Genomic DNA, 13147 nt, shown 5'->3' with positions numbered 1-13147 from the left:
CCAAATGCCAGCTAACCCTAATACATTAAGCAGTTACAGCAACAGTTTTGATCATTTTAGAACAAAGGATTAACATAAATAAATAAAAGCTGGTCATTGTGAGCAGCCCTGTCAGTGGTAAATGATTTGTCTCATACCTCTAACTAACACATCTGCAGGAGAACTTGCTCTGTTGAAAAACAACAGACTTACTGGCAGGATTACCAGGTGAAAATAAAAATAAAACCAATAAAAAGAGCATCCATCTAGGAATTGATAAGCTGCAAAATAATAAATGTTTGCTTTTGGGTTTAATACCACTTTAACCACTTAAGGACCTGCTCACGTACATATACATCAGCACTTTAACCACTTCCTTACTGGGCACTTAAACCCCTTCCTGACCAGAGGACTTTTTGCGATTCGGCACTGCGTTGCTTTAACTGACAATTGCGCGGTCGTGCGACGTGGCTCCCAAACAAAATTAACGTCCTTTTTTCCCCACAAATAGAGCTTTCTTTTGGTAGTATTTGATCACCTCTGCGGTTTTTATTTTTTGCGCTATAAACAAAAATAGAGCGACAATTTTGAAAAAAAAAAAAACATTTTTTTACTTGTTGCTATAATAAATAGCTCAATTTTTTTTTTTATGTTTTTTTTTTATCCTCAGTCTAGGCCGATACATATTCTACATATTTTTAGTAAAAAAAAAAAAAAAAAATCGCAATAAGCGACTGGTTTGCGCAAAAGTTATAGCGCCTACAAAATAAGGGACAGAATTATTATTATTTTTTTTTTTTTTTTACTAGTAATGGCGGCGATCTGCGATTTTTATTGGGACTGCGACGTTATGGCGGACACTTTTGACACATTTTTGGCGCCATTCACATTTATACTGCAATCAGTGCTATAAATATGCACTAATTACTGTATAAATGTGACTGGCAGGGAAGGGGTTAACACTAGGGGGTGAGGAAGGGGTTAAATGTGTACCCTAATTAGTGTTCTAACTGTGGGGGAAGGGGGGTGACTGGGGGGGTGACCGATCTGTGTCTCTATGTACAAGAGACACAGATCCGTCTCCTCTCTCCCCTGACAGCACCGCTGTCTGCGAGAGCCGGGAATGAGAGATGATCTCATATGTAAACATATGAGATCATCTCTCATTGGCCGCACAGATCGCCTAGGAAACGGCCGCTCCGATTGGCCGTTCACGGCGATCTGTGACTGGCTGTGTCCAAGGGACACGGCCAGCACAGCAGTTCCCCGCAGCGCGCTCGGGAGCGCGTGCGGGGAACGTGCAAAGGGGAGGCCGTAAAAAGACGGCCTGTTAGATTTTGGGAGCCGCGCTGAGGCCGTACAAAGTCGTACGGCCGTCAGCTAGTGGTTAAAGATGGATATCTCGGTAACGGCAGAAGCTGCTCCCACAACCGAGATACCCATCTTTTCCGTGAGCAGTCCTGTAACCGATAATGGTGGTGTGTGCGGCGGATTCGCCGCAAGATCACCATTATCAGCGGTGGGAGAGGGCCCCCCTCCCGCCCTTCTCCCACGCCCTCCACCGCTTACCGGAGCTGTTGGAAGCGGCGGAGGCAATCAGGTTCTGTTCCATGATGGGTATGGAGACGAGTGAGGGAAAGATGCCCCCCCCATCACCATACCATAGCAGGGCGGAAGCGGCATCAAAACGTCACTTCCGCCCATACTTCTTAAAGGCACAAATGAAAAACAAATTTCACACATTCTCCAGCTGTGCCAGAGTGACCGATTCCTGTACTCATGCGCAGGATCATGTCATTCCCTCACTGGCCAATCAAGAAGCTCAAAACCTAGCAGATGACAGTGGCCAGTGGGCGATGCAAATGCCACATTGTTTGAAGGTGGAGGTAAGTTCCACTGTAAACGAGTGTGCAAAATTCCCTCCAAGATGATTAATGATTGCAAATTAAATAGCATACATTAATACATTTTTTGGGTCCCTAGTTGCCAAAAATAATATTTGTTTGGGTGTTACTAAAAAAGACAAAACTAGGGGCAAATGTAAACCTGGTTCCTGTAAACATGTAATGTACCTATTGACTTTAGATAAAAAAAGGGAGGGCAATTGGGCATACTGATTTTATGTGAACAATAGTTTCAGCGTTTTACAAACTACTGCTCCCTGTAATAAAGTTAGCTTGTATGCCTTTGTTTTCTGCATGTACTTCATTGTGCAATTGTATGTGTCTGCCACAGTAGCTAAAAATAATTCTGGAAACACTGCATGAAAGGAACGATAATAGAAAACTTTCATGAAAGATGGTGGAGATAGTTGAACCAAAAGGACACATATTTATGCTGTATAGTGGTCATTCCATACAAATAACCTTTTTACAAAGTTGAATACCACAGTCATCAATAAAATACATACTAATCTGACCCTGTCTTGTAAAATGAGGGTGCAACTTTTAAATACATTTATATGTCACTTCCTTTTAAACGTATTTCATAAAGAAACCCGTTAAAACTGATTTTGCATGTCAATATAGAAACTGTAAAAATGTGTAAATTTGAGATATTATTTGACATATGCTGCTATTTGAACAATAATTTGACTGAAAAAATGTGAGTGCAGATAATTGAAACTTTATTTTTAAATACCTTGGGGCCATAATGAAAAAGAGTCACTGCACTTCACTGATAATGATAGTGATGGTGGTGGGATGATATACAGACAGTCCCCGACCTACCAATGCAATAAGGACTGTAGGTTTGTTCGTAAGTGGAATCTGTTTGTAAGTTGGAACACTGCATATAAGTGTAACTTCCGCCTGTGTAGGGATGTAGGATGTTCCAGATTCCACCTGTGCAGGGATGTGACATGATCCGGGCACCTCTGGGGCTCTTCTGGCCATGCAGTACATGAAGTACTGCAGTGGGGAATGTGGCAAGATAGCTGCTCGGAGGTTTCCAGGACCATCATGGAGCACAAGCAGCCGACATTGAGGCCCGTTCATAAGTAGGAGTTGTTCGTAAGTCAGGCGTTCCTAAGTCGGGGACTGCCTGTAGAGAATAGGGGCAATTGATTCTTTAACAGGAGATCAGGTTTGTCTTGGATTTGCCAGGTTTTGAATCACTCCTTAAGGAAATCTTACTGTTTAAAGAAGATTAGACCCTCTTTAGACTTTCCCGCCGTACTTGCACACTTACTACTTGGTGAGTACTGGACACCTTTCTGGTGAGTGAAGTTTGGTGAGTTACCAAAGAGTGGAGAATGGTTGATGTTTTTCATTTGCAGGTTGTAATCATATCCATTTTTATGGGTCATATAGAAATATGTTTCAGAACGATTAGGAAAATGCATCAAATTTCTAAACAAATATAACTTTAATCGGTTCTATACGGACTAAGATGGTATATTATCAAGTACATTTTTATACAATGAGCAAAAGTCGGCTATCATTTTTTTTTTTTAATTAACAGGTGGTTGTCCAATACCAGTGAGCTACTAATCTTATACATTGAATTACACCAAAACTGAAAAAATATGAAGATTTAAAACAAAGAATTGCAGCTCTGATGCTCCAAGTACACTTCCTCAGTAGAAATACTGTACTTATTAGCCTCAGTTAGTCAAATGAATGCCTAACAGTAAACAATATCAGCATCACTTGTGATTTTATTGCTCATGAATACAACAGAAAGGAACTTTTTGTGCCTATGGTGACCAATCAGATGCCATGGAGGGGATTTACAAAAACTGGAACATTCATAATCTAGTGCAGCTGTGCATGGTAGCCAATCAGCGTCTAACTTCAGCTTGTTCAATTAAGCTTTGACAATAAAACCTAGAAGCTGATTGGTTTCTATGTAAAGCTGCACCAGATTTTGCCCGCTCTAGTTTTAGTAAATCCCCCTTATGTGTTAATATAAAAGAGAACCTGATAGATCACCATACCTTTAAGACATAATTTTCAGCAACTGTGTTTGCCTTGTACTGCATGCAGCAAAGAAATGGTGACATTTATCCTCAAGTACAGAGAACCCCATAAATTACATATGATGTATAATTATCATATAGCATGAAAAGGGAGGACATGGTTTGGTGGTTATGCATGTATATTTAATACATCTATTGATAGCAATAATGATGAGAAAACTCGGTTAGACCAGACACGTACATCCCAAATTAAACCATGTAATATATTTCCAAGCCTGGAGCAGGACAGACTTTACAAAGTTTGTTTTATAATATATCGTAAATCTGAAAAGACAAACTGCAACAAAAATTTTAATAACCCAGATTTGCATGCTTTTTCCTCAAAATGTGACTGCCTATAGCACTAAAATCATACCTGATGATGTACTAACCGAATGTAGCTTAATGTTCTTTAAAAGGTGCTCTACAGTTTTTTTATTATCTACAAGACCAATGACTGCAAAGGAATTATTCTGCTTTTTTTAAAACTGATGATTACTTAAAGATTACTTAAAGCCCTCACTACATAATCAGAAGGGTTGAGCGTAATCATAAAAAGATAAACGTACCTTCTCGTCATACTTGAACTTCACATAAAACCAGCTAGACTTGATCATGGTCTCCAGCTATGGGTTTGAAAGTTAGTAAGGTGTCAGAATAGAGATCCAAACAAATGGTCAATGCTGGAGATGAGGCTTATCCTTTGCTGTGAAACAGTTACACACAAAAACGGACAAAGCCTTTCGATTCTGCCCAGTTGCCCACTAAGTCCTGCTGTGCTCTAGCTCCCTGCTTCCAGTGTGCCGTGTGAATGCTCCGTGCTGTGTTTCTCTGTCAGCTTGGCTGCCTGACAGGAGAATTCCTCAAATGGACTTCAGCCGTGTTCATCACAAATGGCACATGTCAGTAAGCCAGGAGGAGGCTGGCTTCAGACCTGGCAGCATCCCATGAGAACGACCTCCCTCCAGTTAGATGAATAATGAATTCCTGTACTTCCCTCCAGACATGGATTAACACCTGGCTAAACATTATTCTGACAACATGCTGCCCAGTCAGGGATTGCAGCGCGAAAAGATTAACTCTTATAAGCCTTAATGTGTCACTATGTTCTCTGCTTTCTGTCCTTCTGTGACCAAAGAGACTCCTGCTGGAAAAGCTAAGGCTTTTATGTACTTTACTTCCACTGATAAATGTTCACAGGAAAAAAATAAAACAATACGCAACCAATATTTTTTTTTTTATTTGGTTCATTTATTTGGCACCAACAAACTCTTCAGTTTTTACATTAGACAATTCATATGACCTCCAAGGTATCTTTCTATGTAATGTCCTGGCGGCCAGTATTTACACAATTGTGTTAATTTTTGCCTGGAAGACCGTTCAAGGCTAAGTTCATGTTTTGCAGAAAATAGCCTAAGCAGCCAAGGGAACTCAGAAGATATTAAAAAAGAAGTGTGACCGAAACGGCTATACTTCTCCTATGGATCACAGGAGTGCAGGTTGTGTTGCACTCCTGTGACCCATTTTCAGCTGACAGTGGGCTAACACCCACTAGCAGCTAACCTCACTCAGTGGTTCCAGGCTCTGGAAAGTAGTGATGTCCAGTTCATGAACGAATCGTTCTTTTGAATCGGTTCTTTTCAGTGAACTGAGTGAATCGATTCATCTGAGTGAACTGAATCGTTTGGATTGGTTCTCTGTGCACTCAATACAAAGCATAGCAGAGCAGGCCTGGTAATATGATCCTAGAGTGAGAGAGCTCGGCCCCTCCCTGCAACCAATCAGCTCAAGGCACAGAGACACTCAGGAACTGCATACAAGTCATGCAGTACACCGAGTTAAAGAATCATATGAGTTAAAGAACCGTACGAGTTACTGAGTGAGTTGAAGAACCATAGGAGTTACTGAGTTGAAGAATCATATGAGTTGTTAGAATACAGTACACTGAAATACCAGGAGTCACCACCAGTAAATCAATGATCAGGTAGCAGGAATACATTGCAGACTGCTTTAAAGACAGAGAGGGCAAAGAGTCAGGATAAGAAGATCTCCTCATTCCGATTAATTCTTTAACCCTTTAGTATTTAGTTGGCTTATCCTAAAGGAGATATGTATGTTAAAAGGGACAGACATCCCTTCTGGGACATGTGTCTAATTTAGTAGCTGTTTAACTGATTTTTTTTTTCATTAAACAATAAAGAAACCCCTTTGGGGCACTTTGTAATAGAGGTAGTTATAACAGGTAGCACAGGACATTCATTAACCATAAATTATATTTCTAGAATTATTGCAGTCACTCTGTTTGTGGTGACACCTAACGTGTGAAGCAATTGTCGTTTATGTACACATGCACGCCCTACGCATGTTTATTCATATGCAGATATCAGGGTCAGTGGGGATGGTTTTAGTTATTTTGTTTATTTTCTCACTTAACAAGCCCCTATGTCAAGCGTGCTCAACCCATGGCCCTCCAGCTGTTGTGGAACTACCAGTCCCATCATCCCTCTGCCTTTGTGAGACATGTGTGTAACTATCATCCTTGCAATGCCTCATGGGACTTGTAGTTCTGCAACAGCCGGAGGGCTACAGGTTGAGCATCCATGCCCTATGTGATAGTTTTTTTGAAGTAACAGGTTCTCTTTATTGCTTCTGGGGTGTGTTATATGATCATATGAGTATAGGATTGTGCTCAGTAACCTGGGTAGCAGGTGTTCTGTCAGATCAAGCAATCTATAGGATCAGCCAATATTGCCACTTACGGCGACGCACAGACAGCTGTGTAAACGAAAAGTGGGGTTTTGTGCATGTGACCTGCATTCTGATGGGCCAACGTCACAGTTAAAATGGCTAGCCATCAGATTTGTCCGTAGTCTTTACAGTGCATAATGAGGCCCCTTTCACACTTGTGCGACTTGTCCTGCGACTTGGGACTACAAAGTCACATGACAAGTGGTACCCCATGATTTCCAATGAGTACCATCCATATCTGTGTGTCTTCAAGTCGCAGCGACTTCAAAGTAGTCACTGCACTACTTTGGTCCGAATTTGATGCGACTTGAGGCAGAAACCTCAAGATTACATAGGTATTGCTTCAAGTCGCATCAAAGTCACTGTAAAAATCGTGGCAAAAATTGCACGACTTTTAAGTCGCACAAGTGTGAAAGGAGCCTAACGATTGGATTTTACTACCGTGGGTACTTTGTCCGCCCACGCTAGTAAAATCCGATAATTTTTCCCTGGGCATGCGCTGTGAAGACTACGGAAAAATATGATGGCTAGCAATGTTAACTGAAGTTGGCCCATCACATGCACAAAAACCTGCTTTTAATTTACACAGCTTTTTGTGCGTCACCAAAATTGATGACGCTGTCTAATCTCACAAATTGTGGACTGATACAATAGGATTGTGCTCTGAACAAGGAACTAAATACAAGTAAATGTCCCCCCGGGACCTGCAAACCTTCTGTGAAGAATCGTTCTTCTGATTCTAATCATTTAAGGTTGAGTGAGAGCTTTGGTTCACTTGCTTGTCAGTAGACTCAGCAAGTGAATCGAAGAATCGATTCATTGAATCGGTTCATTTCAGTGAGTGACTCGAAATGAACCGATTCAGTTAAAAGAATCGAACTTCCCATCACTACTGGAAAGCACCCACCCATATGCCTGGACCTGCACCTGGCTACACCTGCAATCTGGTGAGCGCCTTACCCAGCCCCTCTTGCCCTCTCCCCAGCCCAGCGCTCCAGTGAGGGGAGAGCAGAGAGTCGTTTCTGCTCAGAGCAGAAGGGAGATCAGCAGTGTTTGATCACTCAGTCCTCGCTGCAAACACAGGATTGATGCTGCATCCACCTAGGTAAGTATAAATATATTTTTTTTATCGAAAATGTCTTTTAAGGTAACTGTGCAGCTTTGTAAAATGTTCATAACATTTTTCTCATACCTGTAAACCATTTGGGCCTCTCCCCGAAGCCTGGTCAAAAAAACTCCTAGTTACTAATTCCCAGGTCCTTGCCTTGTTGCTAGGAGGTTTCACTCCTGTAATGTTAAGGGTGAGCATCCAATTGTTTTCATATCCTAGAACAAGAATGTGGGCATTGCTAGCTGAAAATACAAAAAACCTGCAGGTATGAAAATGTTAATGGTCCCTTGGCCCCTGGAAAAGGTTAACCTATCATTATATTTACGTCTATGAGAGGAAACCAAGGCACCTAGTGCAAACTTATAGAAACATGGGGAGAGCGTGCAAACTTTTCTGTGTTCATAGCTAAGCTTTAGTGCTGAAAGGTGAAAAATTTTAAAGGGGCTCAGTCGTCACCCCAAACATTTGTCTTAAAGAGGAGGTCAAGCCTGGGTGAAAAAAAGTCAGCAGCTAAAAATACTGTAGCTGCTGAATTTCAATATTAGGGCACTTACCTGTCCAGGGAGCCCCCGATGTTGGCACCCCAGCAAATCTTTGGATCAACTCCCGGGTGCTGCCGCTGCCATTCTTGGTACGGGAACCAGGCAGTGAAGGCTTTCGGAATCTACAGCGGGCTCCCTACTGCGCATGTGCGAAGCGTGCATCACTTTCTAATTTTCTTGGTGGCGAGGGAAGGAGCAATGGGACAAACTTCCAGGAGATTGGGGCGTAGTCCCCTGTTCCAGCCTCCCCCCTGAAAGGTGTCAAAGTACTGCCTGTGCCCTGTTGCTTTCCAGAGGCACATGCGTCCTAGGTAGCATAGCAGCTTCTCTTACCTTTACCTATTGTCATTTAATATTAGTTTTTTTTATGTAAGTAAGTTATCTCAATCAGTGCACACTAACAAAAGGAATGTACTTAATTTATTTCCCAAATAACTGCCAACTGAAGTAAAAACTGAGAGCAGTGAATGTAAAATTACAGAAATTATAATTTTCATAAAAAAAAACACAAAACCAATACAGCCAAAGTAGAGAACAATTAATTAGCAAGTACATGTATGGTACAATGTAAACATCAGTGATTAATGAGGTAAGGAGATATTGCTCACTTAAATCTTTATTTTTAAAATTATCTTCTGTTGCATTGTTGAGCAATCTGGTGAAGGAAAATCTTTACTTGTAATTCCTGCTGGATAGGTAAAAATAATCCTAATGAGCAATTAATAAATGCGCACTATCTGGAAACAGATGTTTCATGTTGTCAGAGTCATTAAGAAATGTGTATACCGTTTAAAATAATTTAGAATATTATGCAGTGAAGTCTTAGCAGTTTTGCTGCAGAGAGCAGAACAAACTCTGTTGTCCTTAATAGATGTTTTGGGACTCATTCATCTGTAGCAATATCATAACTGAAAAAATAACTATTACCCTTGAATATCAATCCATGAAAATTATCTATAATTAGATTTCTGAATTTTTTGACTTGAAAAACGTAAATGTGATGATAATATCACTTTCAAAACTATAGCATCATATTTAACCATTTCAGTCTCTTTTGAAGATTTGGCAATTTTTTATCCTACATTACTGTTTTTTTACTTTTGTAGTGAATCCTAACAATCCTAATCAGGATATAACATTTGCACTAGGGTAGGAGAGGATAGGGTCACATGTTTTTTTAACTACCTCCAAAATGATGGGAGCAGGATCCTCTGTTGTTCTGGGGAGCTGTCATATGATTGCGTCCCAGTGTCACTGCTCTTGCGCGACCACAGGGCCACGCAGGGCGATAACAGTTGCGCCGTGTTCCTAGGACACGGCGCGACCCCGATCTGGGTAAAGAGCTGATAATGCAGCACTTTAACCATGGGATTGATTGTGTCCAATCACAGCCATTCACATGTAAACACAGAAGTGTCATTTTTCGTCTCTCCTCGCCCTACACTCACAGAGTGTGAGGGGAGGAGAGCAGATCAGTGGCATCTCCTTGCACGGGAGACTGTACAGAAAATCAGGCCACTGATCATCAGTGCCCTGATTATCAATGTAGCCCAAGCAGTGCCCATCAATGATACCAATCAGTGCCCATTAGTGATGTCAATCAATGCCCATCAGTGATGCCAGTCAGTGCTGCCTTGCAGTGCCCATAAGTGCCTGCTCATCAGTGCTGCCCATCAGTACAGATCGGTGCTGTCCATCAGTGCCCATCATCAGTGCGCCTATCTGTGCCGCCTTTCATTGTCCATCAGTGCCACCTATTAGTGACCACCAGTGCCACCTATTAATGCCCATTAGTTGCCGCCTATCAGTGCTCATTAGTGCCGCATATTAGTGCCACCTATCAGTGCCCATCAGTGCGGCATATTAGTACCTACTCATCAATACCACCTAATCAGTGCCCTTCAGTGCCACACCATCAGTGCCCATAAGTGCTGCCTCATCAGTGCACATCAGTGAAGAAGAAAACAATTACTTATTTACAACATTTAGTGACAGAAACTAAAAAAATAAAATTCTTTCCAAAATTAGTTTTTTTTCCCTTATTTTAGCAAAAAATTAAAAACACAGCATTGATTAAATACCACCAAAAGAAAGCTCTTTTTTCTGAGAGGAAAATTCTAAAAATGATATATGGGTACAGCATTGCATGGCTGTGCAATTTACTGTGTAATTTACTAGAGCAATGTAATCTGAAGCCACAAAACAGTTTTTTATTCTTATTTTTATTTATTTTATCTTAAAATCTGTGGTGTAACAGATATGATTAAGCTGGGTCTTTGCGGACAGGAATTTGTATGTTAGCACCATTTTCATAGGATTGTGGTTGCAAACATTCTGCACCTCCCAACTTTTTGAGATGGGACACTTATTAGCCAAAGTATGTAGTCCTAGGACACACTTTGCCATGCCCCCTTAAAGGAGAATTATACAAAAATTATTATTAGTTAAACCCACAAGTGCTTTTTTTTTACCACTATTGTTCTTTTATACTGGCTTTTATACAAGCTCTTTCCACGAAAATACTTTACGGTAGGAAGGATATGCCACACAGATTTCTGGCAAAGACAGACTTAAAAAAAAACATCCGAGATCGCCGATGTATGGCGTGCGTTCTACAGAGGCGGAAATTGCATCACTGATTGCCGCAAACTGGAAGTTACATTGATGTATTTTGCCCCGCTTCCAGGGCGTCATCAAAGGACAATAACAGGAATAGTTCAAGCCCAGTGGGACTTGCTGTCAAAATACAATAGCGTCAGTAGGCGGTCGATCCATCCATATTGTGTAGCTTGGATGGAGGAATTAGTTTGATTTTTTCTGTTCACCTTTATATGTATGACCAGCCATGGTCACAGAGTTATGACATCTAAACCCAATGAAGCCAGTGTCAGAACCCAAATGTCTAAGGCCCCGTACACACGATAGAATCTATCCGCAGATAAATCCCATCGAATGGGTTTCTGCGGATAGATTCTATGGTGTGTACACTCCGGCGGATATTTATCCGCGGATATTTCCGAATTCCAGCAGATAAATATTTGTCGACATGCACAGAATATCTATCTGCTGGAATCGGATCCCACGGATGGATCCGCTCGTCTGTACAGACTCACCGGATCCATCCGTCCAAAGGGATTCCCCGCACGCGTCGTAATGATTTGACGCATGCGTGGAATTCCTTATATGACAGAGTCGCGCCCGTCGCCGCGTCATAATAGCGGCGACGGCGCGACACGTCATCGCCAGAGGATTTCAGCGCGGATTTCAATGCGATGGTGTGTACACGCCATCGCATAGAAATCTGCTGAAATCCTCGAGAGGATTTATCCGCGGATACGGTCCGCTGGACCGTATCTGCGGATAAATCCTCTCGTGTGTATGGGGCCTAACAGTAAAAAGGAAGCACAATTACCTGGTGCTATGGCAGCTATCAGATAAAAAGGTATTTGATGCTACAATTTTGAGACTTTCCATATGTTATATCAAATATACAAATCAAATTACGGATATGCACATGACATTTTGAATATTAGGGTTTATGTATAGTTAAAAACATTTATTTTAGGAAGTCAATTGATTTTAATTACACAAGTGTTCCCTTTAAAATTAGTTTGGAATACTTAATATTCCCTGACAACAAACTAGCTTCCCACACACATCTAATTACTGTCTCTATGCTGCCTTTGTGCATCAATTATGGTAATGGCTAGCGCATTCTGGGAATTGTCTAGCTACTGAGTGCATTAGAGCAATGCCTCTGTAAAAATTTTTTTAAATATGTGTATCTGATGTCTTCATTTACAAGACTGCAATTACTGATGTTGTAATATCATTTTCAGCAAGGGTATAAAGGGAGGGAATAAAGCAATCCACATTATATTGCCATGCTTGTCCATTATCATCCATTCATTTTTCTGTTCTGCAAACAGTGCAACTAAAACATTTACTGTATTATGAGTTTTCCCAAATGTATACAGTGCATCAATTAATGATTAGTTATGATCCAAACTGCCCTGGGATCGGTTAGGCTGGGGTTCAGCAAATGTTTGCCAAACCTCAACCCCATTGAAACCATGGGAATCAATCTCCCATCACTGAGAAGCCTTCACTGGCTACCAGTGAAAGACAGAATCACTTTCAAAGCACTCTGTCTAACGCACAAATGTATTTGGGGAAATACCCCCCAATACCTATGCGAAAAAATAAAAGCCTACAACCCCAATCGCGCTCTGCGATCATCCAACCAAAATTTACTCCAAATCCAGATACAAGTCCAAAGGAGAAAGAAGATTTGCTGTCCAAGGCCCTCGACTTTGGAACACTTTACCAACCTCCATTCGTTTGGAGGAGAACCACTCGGCCTTTAGGAGAAATATCAAAACCCACCTCTTTTTAGCTCAAAAGAGAAATGGTCAAACAAGCGCCCAGAGGCGATTCAGTTCGCATGTGTAGCGCTATATACGTTTTTCACTCACTCACTCACTCAACCAATGGGAACAGAATCTGCCAAAATAAAAATGCCAATTTTCTGGGATAATATGCACGGTGGTATAGAAAATAGCATGAAGGTGTGGCCATTGCCCTGGGGAACATATTTTTTTAAATGTCATTCAGCCAGGAGCAGTGATTTTTTTAAATACTTAAAGTGAAAAATTAAAAATGGTCAATTCCTTTAAAGAACATGCCTAGGAGGTGTCCTAATCCTGTCTGCGAAGGGGTGCATCTCTGTGATGTACAGAAAGTGCTGCAGCAGCAATGACATTTACAAAAGGTGCAAGGATCTGCCATGTATTCTCGGAAACCTTTGGA

General features: G+C 41.2%; 1 protein-coding gene across 4 annotated transcripts in view; it reads right to left on the bottom strand.

The window, feature by feature from the left end:
• Positions 1-13147, bottom strand: part of AUTS2 (activator of transcription and developmental regulator AUTS2) — a 1792651-nt gene that overhangs the window by 1237031 nt on the left and 542473 nt on the right. Inside the window, exon 1 of one of the 4 annotated variants that reach the window (XM_040336746.1) lies at positions 4507-4737. The exons of the other annotated variants lie outside the window; for them this stretch is intronic. Coding sequence (XP_040192680.1) covers positions 4507-4554 — 48 coding nt within the window. The 5' untranslated portion in view covers positions 4555-4737. Of the gene's footprint in view, positions 1-4506; positions 4738-13147 lie in introns of those variants that run through there. 4 annotated transcript variants of the gene reach the window in all.

This window comes from Rana temporaria, chromosome 2 (assembly GCF_905171775.1).
Source record: "Rana temporaria chromosome 2, aRanTem1.1, whole genome shotgun sequence".
NCBI classification, from domain to species: Eukaryota; Metazoa; Chordata; class Amphibia; order Anura; family Ranidae; genus Rana; species Rana temporaria.
This window is presented reverse-complemented; position numbering and strand designations above follow the sequence as displayed.